At 46.0% G+C, this 23,372-nt stretch overlaps 1 protein-coding gene across 1 annotated transcript in view; it reads left to right on the top strand.

The window, feature by feature from the left end:
• LOC118788830 (leucine-rich repeat and calponin homology domain-containing protein 1-like) overlaps positions 1 to 18,189 on the top strand; it is a 51,577-nt gene extending 33,388 nt beyond the window's left edge. Inside the window, exons 12-20 of the mRNA XM_036544942.1 lie at positions 779 to 856; positions 966 to 1,002; positions 2,916 to 3,032; positions 4,935 to 4,991; positions 5,223 to 5,280; positions 13,163 to 13,272; positions 13,783 to 13,920; positions 14,526 to 14,603; positions 17,144 to 18,189. Coding sequence (XP_036400835.1) covers positions 779 to 856; positions 966 to 1,002; positions 2,916 to 3,032; positions 4,935 to 4,991; positions 5,223 to 5,280; positions 13,163 to 13,272; positions 13,783 to 13,920; positions 14,526 to 14,603; positions 17,144 to 17,404 — 934 coding nt within the window. The 3' untranslated portion in view covers positions 17,405 to 18,189. The remainder of the gene's footprint in view (positions 1 to 778; positions 857 to 965; positions 1,003 to 2,915; positions 3,033 to 4,934; positions 4,992 to 5,222; positions 5,281 to 13,162; positions 13,273 to 13,782; positions 13,921 to 14,525; positions 14,604 to 17,143) is intronic.
• The last annotated feature ends 5,183 nt before the right edge of the window (positions 18,190 to 23,372 follow it).

A 23,372-nucleotide genomic window follows, 5' to 3' on the forward strand; every position in this document is an offset into this window, starting at 1 on the left:
CTGCCCAGCAGCTTAAACACAGTTACAACAATTCAGCACCATCGTGGGATCGTTAAACCTGCCACAAATCATGACAACACATATACTACAACATAACAGTTTTTAAATAAAACTTTATTCATTTAGGTCATTTGGGGCATTTAGAGGTAGGTATTCATTTAGAGTGCAAAACATCTGAACCTACACTAGAGGCAGATGCTTACATAAGGCTCATGTATAAGTGTAAAAACTAAACTAAACGACAGGACGGACGATACAGGCTAAATAACGTACACATCCCTGACAGACAGGAGAGACCAGGAAATCTATCCTTACGTTCGATAATGACCATGTTTCTTAGTCACTGCTGTGGTAGGATGGAATGAAATCACGTTTATTGGGTTGTTTGTTTCTTAGTACAAATACCGGATTGTATTTCTGTTTCGTCTGTAAAAACAGCCATTGTAGTGTTGAATGGATTGAATGGCCTGACTCAGACCATGAGCTAACCCAATGCAGGTAACTTCACTGGTGAATACAATGGTCTGTACTGGATCCATTTAAGAGATACGGGTCTTCGGTGACATTAAATCACTGAGGAGACATTAAAAGTGTGGTTCCAGCTAGCAAGGAAGGTAGGCCAATGCACGGCCTGAGGATGTGAAGTTCCTCGGCCTGTGTGAACGTCGGTCCCTTTTGGTTCTGAGTGGTTCTGATGCGTTGGTGCTTGTGATAAAGGGTGAGTCGGGGCTGGACTCTGGGTAACTCTGGGCCTCATTTCTCTCCTTGCATCTGACAGAGTGAACTTGGCGCCGGCGGAACTTTCCGGAGTGCAGCTGTACCCAGTGGACATGGTTATGGCGGAGGGGTCTCTGAAGTAAGCCCCCTTTCCCTTCACATTGTAGGCCTCTGTGTTGGGTTTTTTCTATGGGGGGAGATGCCACTGGCTATCTCATTGACACTTTTTTGTTTGTGTGTCTCTGCAGTGGCCAGGACTGTGTTGATGGGCAAACCATCCCCAAGGTAAACTGCTTCCTGTTTCCTGTTTATGCTTTCCATCTAGGAACATAAGCAACACAGACATGAAAATGAACATTCATAAGAAACTATGGTGACAGCAGCAGGTCATTCAGCCCATTTTAGCTCATCATTTGCCTGTAATCTACAGTTACTGCTGTGTCTAGTCTGGTCTTTAATGGTTCTGGGCCTAGACTGAATCTAATCGCAATGCCTGTAGTCATTTGAATAACAAATTTTAAGCGCATTTTACTTTTTAGCATTTTCTTAAATTTCTGTGCCGCTGGCTCCATACTGCTTTTGTAAGAAATGAGATACATGTACCACTTGTTTCATTCTGAAGCAGTGTTTCAGAGTGGATTCGCAGTCCACCACACACAAAGGTCACAAAGGCGGAGTAGTTTCTGTGCTGGATTTGCAGGAAGGCTGTGGATTAAATTTTGATTTTGCTGTCCTGTCTTATGTACGTAACCGTCTTACCTCCTATGTCTGCAGTGGATATACAAGGTTATCATATACAATTACTTGTAAAAAGATGAAATATAAAATTTATATTCATTTTCAGTCCAGTGTGTTTTATTTGATACCATTTGGGAGGATTCAAATGAGGGAAAAATAAAACCAGACTCCTTTTCTGCTGAAAGACGTACTTTTATTCGTCCTCCATACTAAAGGATGAAAAGCCACAATGGTATTCACAATGTTAGTAAAGAGTTGCATTACTGTGAAATACCAATTTATTTTTTGCACTTTGGTAAAGGGCAGCCTCCTTCATCCAATCATTAACAGGATATTCCATAAACTGTATTATTTCTGCTTTCTTTTAAATTAGCAGTCAGTTTGGAGAGTTTAACACTGGATGGTACACTTTGGCAACCTTATTAGTTCTTACCAATAGAAAGAAATCGCACTACACAGCTGCATGATCAGTAGACAGGAAACAGTGGCGGATCAGAGGACCTTTACCACATACAGTATACCCACAACACAAGCTTCGTACCTCAGCCTGCACTGTGTGTGCATGTGTAACCACACGCTTGTGTTGCCCCTGTGGCTTTAGCTTTAGCCTCACACACATCGGTTACCTCTCAAACCAGAAGATCAGTTGGTACACAGTATAGCAGGCAGTGTGTTCTGTGGCTGTAGGGAGAAAAGACCACAGAGGGGAATGGGTTAATCACAGCTATTAGACTCAGTCCTTTGAGTGCTGTTAGTACAGTATGGTTATTTCTGGTGGTGGGCAGAGATGTATTTTGTTAGTTCTGATGAAGTTCTGATGGTTGCTGTGTTCTAGAGCAGGGCTGGCCAACCCTCTCCTGGAGAGCCATTTGTCCTGCATGTTTTAGATCTCTCCCTGCTCCAACACAACTGATTCAAATGATCAGTTTGTTATTCAGCAGCTTCAGGAGTTCATAACTAGTTGATCATTTGAATCAGCTGTGTTGGAGCAGGGAGAGATCTAAAACATGCAGGACAAGTGGCTCTCCAGGAGAGGGTTGGCCACCCCTGTTCTAGAGTGAGAGTTCTGATGTTTGCTATGTTGCAGAATGAGAGTTTTGGTGGTTTTTGTGTTCAAGAGTGACAGTTTTGGTGGTTGTTTTGTTCAAGAATGAGAGTTTTGATGGTTGCTGTGTTCTAGAGTGAGAGTTCTTCTGGTTGCTGTGTTGCTCAGTGTGAGTTCTGATGGATGCTCTGTTTCTGAGTGAGATTTCTTATGGTTGCTGTGTTGCACAGTGTGTGTTCTGATGGGTGCTATTCAGAGTGTGAAAGTTCTGGTGGAACCTGTTGGAAGTGTCAGAGTTCTAACGGTTGGTGTGTTGCACAGTGAGAGTTTTGATGGTTGCTATATGCTGTAGAAAGTTCTGGTGGTAGCTGTTGGGAGTGTGAAAGTTCTGATAGTTGCTACTATTGTGTTGTAGAGTGAAAATTCTGATGGAGGCCTTGAGTTTCAGAAGAAAAGGGACTTGATTCTAGAGAGGGCCAGACTTGAGGCCCAGCTTGCATGCCAGCAGTATGCGAGAGAAGCATCAATCCAGGTAACGAATACCCCACTAAAGCACCCTTCCCTTTTCCCATGATGCATTGCAGTGCAGCACCCCCAGTTCTTCTGTATAGTGAAACTGATATTTACTGTGAAAATTGTGTCCCTGACACTGAATGTTCCATCATTAGATCTGTTTAATATGGGAATTCCTTAACTCAGCAATTCACAGTAAAAAGCAGCTTGCAGTTTGTCCCAAACCAGGTAGGAAAGCAGAGCACGGAATCACCTTAGTGTTTCATCTCTGCCAATCAAGTTCCAGCAGTGTGTAGTATGATATATCAGCATTTCACAGAAATATTTGACATTTTACCCATCCGTGCCTCTGCAGTGTCACACTTAAGAACTATGCTGTGCGGTCTGCCTCATTATGAGAGGTGAAAAAGTCTTTTGAGTGCCAGTCATAGGGTTACAGTATACGTTATAAGAATGTGCATTTCCAGTCATTCAAAACTTCGATATCTGAAGGCTCCCAAGAGAGAGTATCTGAATTCTTGAACCCTTGATTTTTTCCTCAAGCACTGTATGAAACTTCGGTTTTCCTCATTGTAAATAGCGACACACTGGGAAGAGCAGCCACTTTCACATTTATGCAGAAAAATCAATATGAATGAATTATTTTATAATATGCAGTTCTGTTAAATTTTGACAGTAAGGACTGCAATACTGTATTTGTGTTCATTTTTGCCAATTAATAACCATTGGAATACTGATCCAGGTAATGTTACAGTGGAACACTGAAGTAATGAAATGTTCAGTCTCATCCCTTGCATGTTAGTCTTTTTCATATGGGTGTTTCAGCGCTGTAAGCCCGAACTGTGCCATCTGAAACTGCTGACCTACAAAAGTCATTGTACCCTGCATCTATTTTTCACTTTTTACACACGGTGGAGTTTTGCACCAGCCACTCCTGAAGAGTGGATCACATGGCTGACTCAATTTTCCCCAGTGAGTCTGTGATATGGTCACATGACACTGACCAGATTTCCACAACTTTGTGACACAGCACCATAGATCAGCACTGTCCCATCACAGGTGAAATTAAAGTGTAAAACTGCAAAGAGTAAAGTAATAAATGTTCATATAGTACGTAATAAGCGACGTGTTATAAAAAAAAACCTAAAGTTAATCTTCCTTCAGGTGACATCTCGGAAAGTGCATTCGGCAAGCTCTAGCTCTGGAGACACAGTGTTCTAGTTGAGGGGTAACCTATTTGTGTGAGTTGCCCGTGAGGGAGGACAGAGGCTTATTCAACAGCAGAGCTGGGTCATGTTGACTCCTGTTCTCCTGTGTCACAGAATAGTTTAGGGGAACATTACAATGATCACTTAATTTATTTCTGCACAAAAAATGCAGGTGATGTGTTAATTAAGTATTACAATAGAGAGTTGAGGAAACAGAGCAGACTGGTAGGTACTGCAGCCTTCAAGCACTGTTATTGGTCCAGCCCGACTGATCTGGCAGTTCTCAAACAACCTGATTGGCCCACCCCTTAAAGGCTGTGTTTGATGCAGCCCTTGCAAAGCCATTGACCCTCCACAGCCATGACTGGTCCAGTCTCTTTAAACCCTGTGGCCCTTCAACGTTGTGATTGGTTATTCTCTGCAAATCAGGCAGCTCTAAAGGGCTGGGATTGGCCCCCGCCTGGCACAGTGCAGAACAGAAGAACAACAGGACAGCTCTCAGGAGGAGAACAGCGCTGGATTGTGTCTCTTGGTTTTCTTTCATATGCAATAATAATCTGAGGCCAGAACATCAGAACACAGTATGTTTGTGTTTTTCTACTGGGGGAATAACTGGAAGCGTAGACAGGGCATCCAGCCAGCAAGGACCACACAAGAGCTGAGGAGAACCCTGGCCACCCCTGCCTGACTGTCAGTCTGTGTCTGTCCCACAGAGTAATACGAGTAGCTCAGGAGCACCAACAGAGGGGTTCAAGGACCGCGTCAAAGGGGTAAGTTCATTTAAATAAATTTTGCCCGGGTTCTGCCCCGTTTCCTGTATTCTAGCCCAACTCTGCTCCAGTTCTCTGTCCAAGCCCTGACAAGAACACATGCCAGGCTGCTGGAGAAGGGAATGCTTCTTTTAGTTTTGGTGCTCAGTTTGCTCAGCTCCTTTTGGGCGAGAGAGGGGGCTGCAGTGGATCTGTCTGAGTGCACTGTGCTTCTCTTCGGGGCTGGCTTAGGGAGAAGACAGAAGCCCGGCCTTGAACTCGCCCCCCTTCGGCCTGAAGCCTCGATCGGGTAAGTGGCCTTTGTGCTGGGATAAAGGTAGGGGAAGGGGTGGGGGGGGGGTGTCACTCACTTTTCACTCACAAGTCAATGAGCACAGCCTGGTGAATGCGGCCCCACCCGTCTCACGCCGAAATCTGCCTGTGTCTCTGGAACCCTAGAACCCCGCGACCCTTAAAACATCTGACCCCTTTCCACCCAACGCCCCCCCCCCGCCTCGATCCGCCCTCCTCCTCACCCTCCCGTGCCCCGCCCTCCACAGAAACAGCCAGGCAGCGCAAAAAAAGGCGAACAGTGTTCCCCCCCCTCCTCTCCGCCCCAGCCTCGCGGAGGAGAGCGACTGGAGCGTTTCTATGGAGACCCTGTCTGCAGAAGAGCCCAGTGCGAGAGGAGGCTGGCGTGCCGGCCGGCTCGCCTCCCCCTCTCTGTCACCCAGCTTATCTGCAGTGCGCCCGCAGCGGGGGCCTTCACCAGCTGTCCCTACCCAGCAGCCTCAGCAGCAGTTCAGCAACGGTGGCCGTTCCCGGTGTGTGGAGCCTTCTTCCTGTGATCCCGTTACGCTGTAACGACATTTCAGGGAATATGCCGCACCCGCTGAGAAGACACTGGTGTGAGAAACTGAACCCAAAGCCCTTTGGATGTGCACTTTGTGGGAGCAAGAGTATGATGAGGGTTTTACTGCACAAGGAACGCCGCCCTACACTCCCCTAACAGTGCAGTGGCACGGTGTAGTGATGGAGGAGAGGGACATTTAGCCAGATGCTTGAAGCCAAGGCGTTGCCATTGTAAAATCCTCAATGCTGGTGTAAAAACCAGACTCATCAATGAGCGGTCAGTGTCACCTCAGTCTCATCTTGTGTCTGTGGCCAAAGACGTGACTCCCCGGTCTCTGAGGTGTGTATGAGGCTCTGGGTCCATCTTCAGGGAGGTAGCTGATGTAGTTGTGCCTTCAGAGGCTGAACTATGCTAGCTGTCGTTGAAGCCTCAGAAAGAAAGTATAAAATGTGGCTTTGAGTGCTGATGGCATGTCAAGGAGCCAGAACTGTGAAATCGCACTAACTTTATTTTTATCCCCCATGTTTTTGTTTTCTTTCTGTTGTTTTTTTTTTTCCACGGCGCTTCCTTTGCTTCTCTCTCTGTTCTCTACTCCTCCTTCTCTCTTTTCGATCCCTCCTTTTGTAAACCGCATGACTGTCCAAAACAATGTCACTCAAACACCCCGTTTAAACAATGCACACGTGTGGTACGTACGGATCTTGCTGAATCACACCCTTTTTTAAAACCTGCATGCGTGTCTGTATATATGAATCACACACTGAATCGCACCCTTTTAAAACCGTATTTCACTTTTTGTATATATGAATCTCACTGAATGGCACCCTTTTTTGAACCTCGCATGCGTGTCTGTATATATGAACTGCTGCTGTGTGCTGTTCCCTTCTCCCCTGGGATGGTCAATCAATTTGATTGATTGACTTCTTCAATTTTCTGGTCCCCCAACATTTTGATTGGGTTTGACCCTACCTGGCCTGTTCTGCTCCACCGCCCCACCTCCTCTTTCCTCTCAGCCCCTACCCTGCTGGCTTGCTCCTCCCCGCCCTCTCTCCGCCCCCTCACACAGGCCCCGCCCACTGATAGAGACCCCCTCAGTAGCCCAGATGAAGGAAGCATGCAGAACAGTGGTAGGTCCTCTCTCTCTCTTTCCGCTGATCAGAGAAGGGGAGGAAAAATCTGTTTTTTGTTTGAATAGTGTATGTGCTGGTGTGTGTGTGAGTGTGTGTGTTTGTGTGTGTGTGTGTGTGTCTACAGCTTGTAGGACATAGACACACACACACACTCAAAAAGTACCTAATCAACCCAGCCCTCATCCTTTATCCAAGAGCTAGTGGTAGCAGGGTTTAGAGTGAAAGCTTAGGTTACCGATGTCACATCCGTTGGTTAGATGGCTGTGGGTGAGACCTGCCTTTGTGTACGCGTGTGCCTGTCTCACCCCTGCCGATGCAGGCTGTGTGCTGGTGCACCCAGGCCGTCAGTGTCTGCCCTGCAGTGGCCTGAGTGGAGTGTCCGCTCTCTGTAAAATTCAGCTCCCCAATCTCTTCCACAGCAGTGCTCTGTTTGTACTCAGCTTTCCAGTTGGGTGTCTTCGAGCTGCTGTTGGCTAAACAGCCTTGTGTAAACCCTATAAATGGGTAAATGTGTATTTTGTCAGCTGATATTACTGAGAGAGCAGGCTCCCCAAAAGCAAGAGCGATGTTCTTCATTCTGGGCTCCTTCAAAGGAATTCCCCATTATTTATAGACTTTATATTTGAAGCATTAGATAATGGTCTCTTGGGGACTGTTAGTCTTCTGGCAGAATGGAAACAGTTGAAGTCAGGTCTGCACCTCCCCTGAAGGACCTTGTGTTTCCTCTCAAGTGCTTAGGCATGACTGGAGAGTCCTAAATGAACCCCAAATGTGGGCACCAAAAAGTGAATCATCGGAAGCCTAAGCATGGAAAGTGTAGAATGGTTTTGCATGTCATAAGGATGATACAAATAGGACAATGCAAAAATGTCACACAGAGCCCTATGATTCTTTTGTAAGCCCTTATAATGTTGATCCAATTCCATAGTATTTTTTTAGCAACCTACATTGCCAGTTTCAGCAGTGAGAATGTTGTTTGCTATGGAGGCATGGCCTTGATAAAAAAGGTTGTATCATTGGTATTAATCATTGTGGAAGTCATGCATTCCGTGTCTGTGAGGAGACGGCCCAATCAGTCACCAAAGAAGCAGGCAAGACCCCTCTGTGGCAAGGTGGAAGTAATCAATAACCAATCAAAACTTCATGTCATTTTGTGGAAAAAAAAATGACACAGTGGAGGCACACAGTGTGGTCCAGGCAGCACAGTCAGTCTGTGTAAGGCCTTGTGCTGCATACAGAGCTTTCTTCTATTTTTAATGCATCAGCAGCTGGATTGACTCTTGTGTGCATGGCGCAGTTCTATGACATCATCAACCTCTTGATGAGGGAAAAGCGAATATCTCACTTCCTTTCAGAAATGTCAGCCTGAAATAGAGCTCATTGTAGGAGCATGTTTCAGAAGGGAACATGCCTGGGCCGGGGCGTGCCCCCACCCCTTGTTTTGACGGGTGGGGCTTCCTCTGCAGGTCTGAGCGAGGAACAGAGGGAAATGAAAGGAGGTGTGATATCGGCCGCTGAGCGCGGGCGCCCCCTGTGGCCAGCTGGGCCAATTACCCGGGAGCGGAGGGGATAAACGCCCCTGCCGGCCTGAACGCCAAGGCCGCTCTGCCTTTGCGATTGTGGCTTGGTTTCTGTTCCGGTCGGGTAAGCGGGAGAGAGTTTCCCCGCAGGGAGCCGAGGGAGCTGAGGCCGCTCCGCTTCGCCGGCGCTAAATGGGACGCGACGCCGCTGGGTCTGCCCGGGCAGGAATGCTGCGTTTCCTGCAGCCTGCAGCCCTGCCTGCGTGTTCCCTCCTGCCCGCAGACCCCCAGCCCCTGCCAGGCCCAGGCAGGTAGAGGCCCCGCACCCCACGTCTGCCCTGCAGGAGAGAGCCATCAGAGCGCACACAGCTAGCTCTGTAGCCCCGCTCACACTCAGTGTGGAAAGGCCAAATCCCTCTCTCTCTCTCAGCTGCAGGACCAGGTTCATAACTGTGTTTTTGAACAACTGTGGCATTGTTGTTGTTGTTGTTGTTGTTGTCTCCCTGTCTCTGTTTTCCCTCTGCGTGGCAGAGACTGAATAAGTACAGTGTGCCCATTGTTTATTTGACACACCCTCATTGTGTCAGCCACCAACAGGGGAGGTGGAAGATCACGAAGCGAGAGAGGGCGGGTCCAATCAGATGGTTGCGTCCACATAACATGGCAGTGCCCCTCTTCTTCTCTCTCCCTCTTTCTCTCTCTCCTCTTGACCAGCTCTTTTATTTGTCCTCTACCCTGTGCCTCTTTCTGTTGAAATAAATTCTAATTCCGTCATGCATCATTGACAGTGTGCTGTAACAGGACAAAGGATAACACTATTGCCGCTGCAACTGCATGCAACATGAATAATAAATACAAACACAACTGCATTACAATACAATATACATAAACAAATGCACAAATATGCATAAACGTATTTTCTCATCTTTGTCTTTTTCTTACTGTATTTTCTCGCTGCGTGCCTCTCCTTCACCTCTCTCTCTTTCTCTTTCTTTTTGCACGGACAGGGAGGTGAAAGATGTGATTGGTCGGCTGGTGGTTGGCCTAGATTTCCTTAAGTTATTTTTTCCCTGTGTGAAGGTTGTTCCTATTATCCGTGATGAATCTGTGCATGGCAGCAGCTCCTTGTGTCCGATAGGGCTGACGAGCTACGAGATAGATGCGACCCCTGGGTGGCCAGACCCTGTCCCTGCCGGGCCCCATTTGATGAATCGTGTCCCAGCACACTGCTTTCAGTTGTTTATGAATGATGTTCGCAGTAGTTTATACATACGTTGTTTAAAGGCAGTGTTTGACAGGGTAGGGTAATGCTGGTCTAGCTGAGGGGTAATGTAGTGAGCCGGGCTTTAGCACTCTGTCAGCGTGATTGTGTCCAGACTGTCATACATCACACAGGGGAGATGTAGGTGTCAGGGAACAGCAGTGTAACTGTGCTGAGACTCAGCCACTCGCTGAAGTTGGATCTGTTTCTGTGATGTCCTGTCCTTCTGTCTGAAGCACCTCGTCTCTCTTGCCCTCTCTCAGTCTCTCTCTCTCTCTCTCTCTCTCTCTCTCTCTCACTCTCTCTTTCTCTCGCTTGCTCTCTCTCTCTCCATCTGGACTATCTATAAGCAGCCATGTAGGTCAGACCGACCCAGTTTTGCTGTCCTGGATCTTACATGTTTAACTTTGGACTGAAATCCTCTCTTAGGTGTATGTGTGTGCATGTGTGTGCGTGTATGTGCGTGTGTGTATGTGTCTGTGTGTATTTTTTTTTGTCAGATTTGTGTATGGGTGTGCATTTGCATGTGTGTTCCTGCACTTAGGTAAACTTGTATTTGTGTGTGTTAATGTCTGTCATGTAAGCATTTGTTGAGCGGTGGTGTTCCATGCATTTTATGGTGTGTTTTGGATTTGTTTAAAATATATTGGTTAGAGAAAGGCGTCGGTGCAGCCCGGTGTCTTAATCCTGGCCAGATCTATGTGTCGAGAGCAGTTAGTCATATCGGATAGTGAGGGTGCACCAGATGTCCCATATGAGGCATCTCCACAGAGACGCTTTTAAAGTGGGCCACAACCACAACCCCCCTCTCTGAAGTCCATGAAGAAGACAAGCCAAGACTGAGCCCATTCCATCAGAGCAGGAACCTGTGGAAATAAGGTTTCCCTGCTCCTGGCAGAGAGATGGCAGGAAATCCTGTTGGCACAGCATAGGACTGTGGTATTGATGAGGCTGTGTGTATTTGTGGCAGAGCCAGGCGGGAGGGGTATCCAGGTTCACTGCATCGATTCAGTTCTCCTTGCTCTCTCTTCCCCCTCTCTACAAGTTACAGACCCTGCCTCGTCATTAAATTCAGAGCGGCGAGTCTTTGCCGAGGCTGAGGTTTAATCTTAATTTTAACACACTGTTTCAGATGGCTCTTCCGGTAAGAGCATAATTAGGCAATAATGTGGGGGTGGTGAAATTAATGAAGCCTGCATGCTTCATCAGGGTGTCAGAAGCATGTGCTAATGAGAGCCCTTTTACTGAATCAGCAGGCAGGCTGCTGGCCAGCACACAGCTCTCTCCTAGTGCAGATATTACAAACACACAGCTCTCTCCTAGTACAGATATTACACACACACACCTCTCTCCTAGTGCAGATATTACACACACACAGCTCTCTCCTAGTGCAGATATTACACACACACAGCTCCCTCCTAGTGCAGATATTACAAACACACAGCTCTCTCCTAGTGCAGATATTACACACACACAGCTCCCTCCTAGTGCAGATATTACACACACACAGCTCTCTCCTAGTGCAGATATTACACACACACAGCTCTCTCCTAGTGCAGATATTACACACACACAGCTCTCTCTCTTCTTATTTAATGTGTTTTACAAGGGGGCCATAATGTCCTGTAAGCCCTCTCCAAAGTGACCCAAACCGGATGCTTCTGCCCCTGAGGCCATCCCCCTGCCCCATTCCCGCGGCGCTCTTTGCCATGAGAACTTTAAAACTCAGCTATTGACAACTTGCCCCCTAATTATGCCCCCCTTCCCTAACCGTGCTTCAAAGACCTGCACTCGTAAATAGAGAAAGCGAACCCCTGGACATGTTGTAACGTTCTTTGAAAATTTCTATTACACCACATTAACACTGTTGAACAATTTGTAATGTCAGAGGAGAGCTGAAAGAATGTTACTTGGGTAGGGCCCACAGAGTCACGCCAGATCCTGCTGACCTCCCACAAGCACTGAGCGTGATTGGCCTGCTTGTCTTTCTTTCCTGTCTTTCTTTCCCTCTCTCCGTCCTTCTGTTTCTATCGCTCGTATCATTGCTTGTTATGCTGCTCACATCCGGTTCAGATCTTCACCCGAGATAGCCCAAGTGATCCCGGCCCCTCTCGCTCTGAGATAATCATCCATGTGGAGCTCAACAGCTTTTTTTTATCTCTGTGTCACGCTCAAAAAGTCTCTGCCCCTAAATGAGCTGTCGCATGCTGAGATGGCCAGATTTTGTCCATATTTGGAGGTCAGTATTTCCTCCACCCTGAAGTAGAGCACTAGAGGGCACCTCTCAGGAAGTTGTAAACTGTATGTTGGCTGTGTTAGGGCTCCACCAAGTGGACAACACATGCATTACAAGGTGGACTCAATCAAGCAGTGCACTCTATAGTTGGTCTGTAGAGTTGTTCATACAGTTAACCAAATAATAATTATTTTATTAATTGAATGCACTAAATTCAGTTCATTTTGATTTTAAACTCTTACATTCCTTTTGTGGACTGACCATTCTTCGAAGATGGAAATTGAAGACTTCTGGTGTGTGAGGAAAGGGCTAACAGCGCCTGATCCTTTTGTGTGAGCTACATGGGGCAGATTTTAAAAAAATTACTGTTGCGTGTACATTTTGACCAAAAAAAAAAAAACACTGTTGAACAACTAAAAGTTTCACTTATTATATGCATCATGTACATAAGGTGTTTCTGCAAAAGACTAAGTTGCTCTGTGTGTGTGTGTGTGTGTGTGTGTGTGTGTGTGGTTGGGACCTCTCGTCAGTCAATCAATCAATTAATCAATCAGTTGATCAAATTTGACATAGGTCGTCATAGAGAAGTAGTGCATATAAAAATAATAAATAAAATGTAATGAAGAGATTGCATGTTTTCTGGATGGCCAAGTGGTCTACAGCACTAGCTTCAAGTTTTCATATTTTCATATATTTATATGACTGGAACTTGAGGGGATGAAGTATCACAAAAAAAAAACCTCCTGTTTGCATACATGAGCTAATCATGGGGGAGTAAGTGGAACGTGTGTCCTCTGTCTCCTAATGGCAGCCTGTAGCTAAACTTAACTGGTCTCCCTGTGCGTTTACTGCTGTGGTGTTGCCCTCTCTTGCATGTGTCATTTGGGAGGTGGTGTTTTACTCCGTGTCGCTGTCAGGATTGTGTCACAGTCAGCACGGTGTCACTGTAAAGATAGTGTCACTCGAGGTTTTGCCAGTATCTGGATGGTGTCTCTGTTATGGTGGTGTTACTATCAGGGCAGATTCTCTGTCTCTGTCAGAGGGGGTGTCTCTCTCTCTCTCTCTCTCTCTCTCTCTCTCTCTGTGTCTGTGGGGGTTTCTCTCAGACGGGGGGGGGTCTCACTCTTTCCTCTCTCGTCCTCTCCTCGGGGGTGTTTCCGCCTGCACGTCCTCTCCCTGCTGTGGTGCGCAGTCTTTCTGAGGAACTCTAAGAGCGCCGAGTCGGTGGACCCGCAGTTCACCATGCGCCGCAAGATGGAGCAGCTCAGAGAGGAGCTGGAGCTGATGAATCAGCTGAGGGAGGTGAGGCACTGATGCATGCTGGGATGTCTGTCTCTAACATGGCTGCACGGCTCCATCCCTTCATCTGCCCTTCTGCATCTGTAACTCATCACTCACCGTGGCCTAAGTCTGCCGGTTCCACTGACACGATCACAGTTACACAAAGGCACCTCCGCTTAAAGTTCCACAGTGTGTGCGCACCTGTACGTGTGTTCGCGTGTGTGTTTTCTGCATCTGTGTGTCCACCTCTCTGTGTGTTTGCTTGGGTCTGCGTATGTATGTGTGTGTTGTATCTCTGTGAGTTTACCTGTGTCTGCATTCATGTCCGTGTGGTATCTGTGTGCTTCCCTGTATCTGGGTACATGCATATATTTTGTATCTGTGTGTTCATGTCCATGTTGTATCTGTGTGTTTCCCCGGGTCTGCGTACATGTGCATGTGTTGTATTTGTGTTTAACTATGCGGATGCCCTTGCACGTGTAAGTTTCCACACGTGTGTTTACCGCTGTGGATGTGTGCGTGTCCCTGCAGAACATCGAGAGCAGGCTGAAGGTGACGCTGCCCGAGGACCTGGGAGGGTCCCTCATGGATGGGGTGGTGCTGTGCCACCTGGCCAATCACATCCGCCCGCGCTCCGTCGCCAGTATCCACGTGCCCTCACCCGCTGTGGTACGTCAGGCTCCCATGATGCAGTGCAAGAGCGCTGCCGTCACACTGCAGTGTGTAAATACTAAAAAATTGTGATTCCAGAGTAGGCCCCACCGTGGGCCAGAGGGGTATTTAAGCTGTAGATGCAGGTTCAAATCCAACTTCTGACATTGTTTTTTTGGCAGCCATGGTGTAGATAATGCGCTGAATTCATTCTGGAGAAAATGTGTAGTTTGTGTAGCTAGCAAATAGCCAGCTCCAGGAGGAGATACTAATCACCCTTTAAACAGCTGGATAGTTACTGACATAATTTGGGATAGGTTACATACCATGGTTCAATATGGGTGCCCTACCAGGAAATCAAACCTTCACCCTGCTGATTGAAAGTACCTCTCCACACTACTGCCTGTGCTATGATGGTGAGGCAGGAGGGTTTGTGGGGTTGAATCACAGGTGCATCAACTTATTCCCCAGAGCAGGGCGCTTTAACTGAATGGTTACAGTGCAAACCCAGCTGTGTGAATGTGAATATGTGTACTGTGTGTTTTGAGTTGACCTTAGAAGTACGAAGATGTAATGAAACTTGCAAATACAGCTTTATTCTTCTGTCATCTCATCCCTCACAGCCCAAATTAAGCATGGCCAAGTGCCGGAGAAATGTGGAGAACTTCCTGGATGCCTGCAGGAAAATGGGCGTTCCTGAGGTGAGTGACACTCATGTAGATAGGTAGCATTTTACCTCAGATAGATACGACTTAGAGTTGGGATGGGGTGAACTGGTCCTGGACCAGTGATGCACCTCCATTCCAAAGCTCACACTGAGTGGCAGAGGGGTGGAAAAAGATGCTAGTACTGGGTAGACCCAAGTGAACTGTATAGGTGTCAATGGGACCAAAGTCCTACTTTAAATTTTAATAGTGGACGCAGTCGGAATCCTGAAAGAAGTTTGACCAATCAGTGTCCAGCATTTAACCCCAGGACTAGCCGCCCCTCTTCCCCCCCGCGTGAAAATGGTGACACAGGTAGACGCACTGCATCATCCGCTGAATCCGCTGTCATCCCATGGCTTGGGCTTCTCATGCGTTTGCCCGAGTCAGACCCCTTTCTGACCCGGCTCAAAGTCATTATCCTTTTTTGACTCGGCTCCTGTCAGAGAAGCTGCCCAAGACTACTGCTGGCACACACCTGCCAGCGGACCACATTTATCGAGCATTTCATTGAAGGTTCTACAGCTCTGTACCTTCACAGAAACACTGTGAGCTGCCATGTTCATGACAGGTTCTTTTGACCAATCTACGGAGTGCATTGTATGTCTCAGCTGTAAAACAGGTAGATACAGTGCTCAGACAGTACTTAGATATATGTATAGGGTTAGGTTTCCTTGAGAAAATGGGATATTTCTTTTTATGGTGCAGGAAGGGAGATTCGGGGGAGCTGAGCTCCTGAAGATTGACAGATATGAACATGAATAGGGCTATGCATATATGAACATTCCCTTAAAGAAGAATATTTTGAATGACACAAGATTGCGCTAATATTAATCGCCAGTCAAAATCATTTTAGGGGTAAAGGCAGCAGCCACGTGTCATATGATCTGTGACAATGTGCCTTTGGTGACTCACATTAGTGAGAACAAGAGGGAAACCAAAAGTTATCATCGGAGAGTACCTGTACCTTCCATTCAATGCCTTTTAAATGAACTATATGTCATTTAAATGGCTCAATCGTAAATCACTGGCGGTTGAAAATTTCCACTAAGTTAAGTTGTTTTCGGGCAATGTGTAACCCAGGGCAAAAAGGAGCGTTCCACCCAGCAGATCGTTAGCGGCAGGAAGATCCTGATGTTCCTTTCATCCGCATGCCGGCGTGTCTCATTGATTGGGAGCCCCCACGCGGCGTGACCTTTTGTTCCTCTGCTGCGTTTCCAATCGGAACGGGAAGGTGTGCCTGTAAAACCGACGTGCCCCACTGATCTGAGAACAGGGAGCAACACGTGTTCTCTCAGTAAGGCATCTGCGAGTGTAGCTGACAGGATAGGATTAACGATGTTCGACTCGGAGCTCAGGAAGGCTCATTAGCGGTGTGCCGCCGCTATTGTTTGCTGCTTAATTGCTGTCGAGGAGAGCAAAGGAGAGTATGAGCAGTGAGAATGTTCTGTGCAAGTAAAAACAGTGGGCTCTTCTCTCGTGTCTGTTATGTCCTTGTCTGAAATTAGTGGAAAGTGACAGATCTAAATGCTATTCATGCACCAGAGAGTAACAGAAAATTAATTGATGTTTGGCCTCAATTTAAAAGGAATGTGGCCGATTGTCAATTACTCATCCGTGAGAGTAATGCTTCTCTGATTGGGCTTGCTGTAAAGTAGGCTAATATAGCTAATGTTCTGACAGAAGCCCATCTCTCACTGTAGACTGGACTGTATCTTTACTCGTGCTGCAAAATGGATTGTAGCTTCCTTGTTACGGTCTGTGTGACGGTACATTGCATTGGTCAGCTTTGTTTTGCTACAGTCGTGGAGTTGTGGCTTTCATGCCGTGCAAGTCGCAGCTTTGCCGCTGCCTAACCGGCCTTGTGTTCCCCGCTCTGCGCCTCTGCATGGCTTCTGAGCATGTCTGGCCTCACTCGTGTGTGCGCACAGCGGTGTGCCACACCACGTCGCTGTACCACGCAGCTAGCAGCCTCCTGGCCCTCAGAAACCATCTATGCATCCATTGCCACTCACACTCCACAGCGTGTGCCCTGCTTTCTGAAAGAGAGATGGTGTCCTTTAAAATCGCTGATCATTTCTGGAGAAATAATGACAGCTGTGGAACCTGTCGTTACACGTCTTGTGCTGTACTCGCACGTATGAACTCTTCCTGCCTCACTCGGTCACTCTGCTGTCTTACAGTCACAGAGCAGGAGAATGCTAGAGGCAGCAGGTCCTTTGTGAGTTACAGAGACCGCTCACAAAGGAAAAATGAAAGCTGCTTGACTCAGCAGACACTTGAACTCACACTGTACCCTTATCTCTCTCAAAAAGCAGCTGCATGCACCCGCAGACCCCATCTCACTCTGCAGTGAGACACACCCTCACCCACACTCACCCCTAACCCCGCTCTCCCCTAGCTCCTGTCACTGTTTGAATCTCCTGCGTTGTTTTTTTCTCTGTCGTCTGACCGCAAACCCCTTGCTCTTCCTCTGTCCCCTCTTCCTCTTCCTCTTTCTCTTTCCCCTCTTCCTCTCTGTCTGCTGCGGCTCGCAGCCCGCCCTCTGCTCCGCGTACGACATCCTGCAGTCAGACCTGCGGCCCGTTCAGAGCACCGTCCGCGCCCTGGTGGCGCTGGAGGCGGACAAGCTGGGCGAGGTCGGGACTGTGACGGCGAGCCCTGCCCCCCAGGCCCTACAGGCCCTGCAGGCCCCGCCTCCTGCCTGGCGCTACTGGGACCTGATTGGCTGTAGCCTCTTGCACATTCTCTGTCTGGTTCTGCTGTTTGTGGTGTACAGCCTGAGTGAGCTAACATAACACGGCTTTTTCCTCTCAGCATGCGTGTGCCGCCACCTCTCGGAATCTTCCCTCAGCTGCTCCTCTTCCTCAGCTCCTCCTCTTCCTCCCCTCTGCTGAGGGCTCGCGAGGGCTCCCAAGCACCGTCCCCCGCAAGCACATGACATGGTCACAACATTGCTGGGGCTTCACACAGGTTTTACAATGTTACGACAATGTTGGGAGGGTGTCAGGAGTACATTTGGGAGAGACAGGACTATAAAATGCACAGGTACACAGTCACACACACACACACACACACACACACACACACACACACACACACACACGCATTATCGAGAGGGACCTTTGTTTTCTCCTTGTCTCCTCAGAGCAGAATCACTTTCCTCACAACTAAGCCCTGGCCCAGGTAATCCCGACAGCTGAGGGTTCAGTCTGGTCAACCTGACAGCAGAGGCAACCATCTTACTGGGCAGTGAACTCATCCAATAGAGACAAATAAATCAACATCATGCTTCTGAATTCTCCATGCATCAGTTTAACAAATCCCACCACAAGGTAGTTGACACAAATAGAACAAAAAGCAAATTGTTTGCTCTTGATATCAACAAGCACTAATGCTACGTGATCGAATGGATAGTTCACAGTAAAGCACAGACATACAGTGGGTTCACAGCTTTGACAAGCGTAGCACTCAGAGTTATTATAAGGTCTTAATATTGCACATCTAATACCCTCCTTCATATCTTTTTAATATTAACATTAGCATACTATTAGCATTCTTGCTGCAGGCTGATTCTGAGAATAAGGCCAGTGTTTAATATATTTTATATTAATATCATCTATTGGCAGACTGCTCTAGGGGTAGGTTACTGTATGTAAAGAGATTTTCCTGCACTGTCTTGGCTCCATGTAGGAGGTAATCCATAGACTCCGATTCGCTTTTGTAAAGGGTAACAGAGACGTGTGTGGTTCTGTCCTAGATATGGGTTAATAAGGCTCTGTAAAATGCTTTTAAGTGTGTTATCAGCATTGCCTGTAGGTGAGTTGTGTTGGTCCAATCCCCACTTCAAACACTGATAGCTTGAAACGGCTGAAAATGGCTTGTATTCTGTGTAGAGACGGGCCTGCAGGTACTACACCTCTGCTCAGCTGAGCCTCAGACCCAACTGATATCCCGTCTTTCATGAAGTCTCAACGTGAGGTTTGAAAGCCTGAAGGTCTTAACATTAAATGAGATACTGTCCTGGATCATCCCCCTGCATAATTTCCAGTATTAAAATATTATATTTTTCATCCGTATAGTAAAGGTGCATAATTTCCAGTAGTAAAATATATTTTTAATCTGTAGAGTAAAGGTCTGCACAGGCCTGACACATGAGCCCAACCCGACCCATGCACTTTAATACCCAAACCAAACCCGACTCAAAGACAATTGAAACTTTACCTGTTCTCACCAAACCTACCCCAAACCAGACCTGACTTGGGGGGAAAATGATGGTATTACCAAAGAGTATAGATGTCTTTGTCATAATCATCTCTGTAATGACCAAACCAGCCACTGGTAATAGAATTGAATCGAAATCACATTCAGTAGATTTCTTATAACAACATTATCTTACCAAAACCTCTCCTTTTTCAAGTTTTATATGCTTTATCCTAAAAAACTATTTTATCCAAAAAAAAATTTCCTTTGTCATTCATTCAAAATTAGATTTTTGCCTAGATTTTTGATAGCAGTGCACTCAACTGGTAGATAATAATCAGTGATAAATCAAAATGACTACATGACTTATGAGAAACAGTGAATGGGCTTAAATATAATGAATGTATAGAGTGCCCTTTCTCTGACTGCACCTTTAAAGGCATTGCTTAAAAGGTATTACTGTCATGTGCTTTGGTCACGTGACTCAGTCCATGTGATTTAGCAGTGATTCTGAAGGCCCCGGAAACAGGGAGAGGGCTTGTCTCACACACTCGTTGCCATGTAAAGAAACAGGTATGCGTAGACTGGCCATGCTGTAGGCGGCCTGCTGCCCTGACTGTATGTTTAAAATCTGTGCAGGTTTACTGATCTTACATCCTCTGTGTGGGTCATCCCATTCACTGTGCCCATCATATTAGTCCAATGGTTAGCCTGTGCAGAATCTGCGCAGCGTGAAGCTCTGAAATAGGAGCTCTATGGACTCCTCATCCATATGACAGTCACTTCATCTCTGCATTGGTTTGGTTCCTGAGTCATTCCTGTCATGTGCCCAAGAGCCATGTCAGACGTTCTTCTGTAGCCATGTCAAACTGCCAACTGTACAGCATTATTTCATGTTTTTTTCTTTTGACGTTTTGACATGGTCAGCACGGGTACTGACATTTTTTTTTTATGTGACGGTTGTATTTTTTTTATTTGTATATCTGTAAATTGCACAGTGAATAAAGGTAAACTTTGGGGTTTTTTTCCATCTTGGGTTCATTCTGAGTTGCTGTATCACTGCTCTGTTCCAGGCACTGTAAGCTAATATAATGTTAGCGCGTCGTTTAGAGAAGTGGAAGCATGTGTGTAAAGAAATGTAAATTTGACACTGCTAATGGGTTTTATTCTTAGACTTACACAGCACGTGGCTTTTCCATTGGATTTCATTTCAGTGCTTCCAAGGGGTCAGACAGGTCGTGGGAAGAGCTGAGCAGTATTCATTGATAAGTGTTCTGCTGGGAGTTTCCAATCCTGTTGAATGTGCTGTGCATGGTGGAGCAAGCAGAAGCACGCTGCTCGTGCATCTGATTCAATGGCCTGTGTTACTATGACAACACCGCTCCTTCCATCAGTTCAGTGTACACCTTGTAACCTACCTCAACAGGAGGGAAACGAGTGCCCACATATTCACTGATCCCTGTTTTAATAAGAAAGAACATGTCAGACACAGAGGTGTTTGTCTGCAGTAACGGTAAGTGCAGGTATCTGTAAACAGACCTGTAGGGTTCACAGGTCGTTATAGGGTCTTAATACCTTCCTGCAGAACTGCAGCAGGTAGTGTATGGCCTCCAAGTATGTTTCACACACATATGTAGAACACACAAGGAGTAGAGTTCTTAGAGTTCTGTTTTTATGTTTTCATTGTCTTTGTTATTGTGTGATCACATTTGATTTACTTGTTTTTTTTTGTTGTACTGCTCCTTCTCTCTCTCTCTCTCTCTCTCTCTCTCTCTCTCTCTCTCTCTCTCTCTCCCTCTCTCTCTCTCTCTCTCTCTCTTTATCCCCTGGCTGTAGGAGAAGTTGTGTCTGCCCCATCACATACTTGAGGAGAAAGGCCTGGGAAAAGTGAGCATTACTGTGCAAGCTCTGGTGGATGAGACATGCATCAAGCAGGCCCTGTTTACCTGAGAGCCCAGGGCAACCAAGCAGAGGACAGACAAACAGACAGACACACAAACAACATAAAAAGACTGTTTTACAGAAACATTTGTAGCCAAAGTAAGTTAATGTGCATTGCCACTATACCTCCTGAAATATTGATTTTAAGGGACTTGAGGTTTAGAAGACCATTATTTTCTTCTCAGACTTCTAGTGATAACACACTTAAGCAATCAGTTTAATTTTCTAAGATTTAACAGTAGGTGGCGCTGCTATGACAAACCCAACCAATCACACCAAGGTAGGATCTAGCTTTAGGAATAACAGGAAGCGAATGAAATGTACTTTATAGGGGAGTATCCTCATGTTTATGAGTATAATGAAACCTGGACATCACTCAGATATTTCCTATTTATATTTATTTATTAAGAAGTCATCCATCTGGATGAAAGATGTAGCTATATTTTGAGAGGAAAACATTTTTCTTTAATACAGGTAATATATTTTTGCTAGATGTAGTTATTTTTGTGTGATGTTGCGTTTTGAGTTTTTTTCCAGCCCCCAGCCGACACATAGATCTCTCAGAGATGCTAAGAAAAGGCAACAGAGACAGCATTGCTATGCGTTTGAGAGTGTTGTATGTTTGCTCAGAGCAGATCTGGATATGTCTCTTCAAAGAGGGGGGCGGAGGGGTTCCATGTATGGATGTGTTTCTCTCCATGACTGCTTTTCTGTGGGGGATAGGGGGTGGGGGCAGGATCTGGTTAACTTTTAATGCTTCTGCATGTCATGTGCCTGGCTCTGTCTGTGTGTGTTTGTGTGTGTGTGTGTGTGTGTGTGCTTTGCCCTATCTCTGCACGTGTGTATGTGAGAGAGAGAGTGATTGAAAGAGAGGAAGGGGTTTTGGATTCGTCAGTATTGCATTTTTCACGCCATCTCTGCACAGTAATCGCTGACTGACCAAAAGAGGCACAGACAGACAGGTATACAAATACATACACTGTCTAACTGATGCCATTCTGAATCACACAGAGTAATCAAAAAGAATTAATTGTTTGATTGCATGACCTGTCTGGTTTTAGTGAGCTGTCAGTGTATTGTGCTAATACAGGCAGTCAGACTGAAGCAGACATGTACTGTTTAATATAGTCATAGTCCCCTCGTCTGGTCATTCCCTGCTGTATAACACCGTTGACTGAACTCTGTGAATACTAAGAGGGGCACTTCATTTTGGCAAGACACTGGGAAACCCTCAATCAGATGCTGTTGAAGTGCAATGGATCTTGCATATGTTGAGACAGGACCCTGATTCGTCGTCTCAACAGTACCTCCTACAGCACAGCATCCCTATCAGTGTGCTAAGGCATTGGTTTTCTTCTCAGTCCAGAGGACCATCCCTTACTAGCCCATAAACCCCATTTCCAGTAATAGCCTGGTGTTCCCAGGAGGTCTCCCATCCAAGTACTAACCAAGCCCAGTCCAAGGTAACAGGCCGGTGGCTATCGGGTGGTTTTACTGCTTTAAAACTATGCACCCTTTGCACAAACCACTTGGAAGGTTAACAGGAGAATCCTCGTTCTAAAATCTGTATACAGGAGAGAGCGATTCTGTGGCCAATGGATGCAGGTGCTTAAATGTATCTTTTCTACCACACATTCAGCAGAACACTTAGAAATGAGACTACAATGTGTACATATTAGTTGTGATGTTCTTACTGTAGAAATATGCATAGTAATAAAGCTTGGTATCCAAAGCTTGAGCCACTCCAAGATTCAGCAGTGAACTGTAATTTTATGAAAGACATTTGTCACTTGCCAAAAGGTTTTTTGGACAACACTTATAGAAAGGTAAATATTATATTAGCTTTACAAACCACAAAAAATAAGATTAAGCAGTGCGTAGTGTATTAATGGAATTGTGCAACAGCTTATTTTTTTTAATCATTGACCTTACATTCCAGTGATTGTCTTTAGGATTTAGGTTAGATGGATAAGAGATAAGGTGTTGTGAAGTGGCAATGGTTTGTGCAAGTAGACCTGTTTTTGCAGGATGTATTTTACTTACTAATTATTACTAAAAAAAATCCTCACAGAAACACATATTTATTCATTGTCCTATTAACTCTACATTATCAGCTTTGATCACTCATCAAAGGCAACAGACTACAATACTGATGCTTTCTTCTACTGCAGTACTAACGGAACAAGAAGTGAACAGACACTGGTATAGGGTGGCAACTGTACTGGTTTGCCATCTAATGGTAGAAGGTACAGCTGTTTCCTTGAGGGACTTGCTCAGTCACTCTGTGAACAAGTTGCATAACCTACTGTGACACTCAACAAATGGGAAGTTTCCTACTAATTTTGAGTTCAGTATCTGAACATTTTGTCGTCTGTTTGGAGGAAGAGCAGATCAGCTGAGGAGAAGAAGGAGAAGGAAAGAGAAATAAAATTAGAGTTTCGAGGTGAGTAGAGAAGGCCTATGCATTTGAGGCTCAGCCTCTCTCCTGGTGTTTTAGACAGTTATAGTTCCAGGTAGGGGCTAGAATTCACCATTATCCTGAATTTTTTATATTAAGGTCAGTCTGACAGTTCATTTGTTGAGGGCACTAAATGAAATAAAATTAGATTAACTATATTTATT

This window comes from Megalops cyprinoides, chromosome 14, assembly GCF_013368585.1.
Source record: "Megalops cyprinoides isolate fMegCyp1 chromosome 14, fMegCyp1.pri, whole genome shotgun sequence".
NCBI classification, from domain to species: domain Eukaryota; kingdom Metazoa; phylum Chordata; class Actinopteri; order Elopiformes; family Megalopidae; genus Megalops; species Megalops cyprinoides.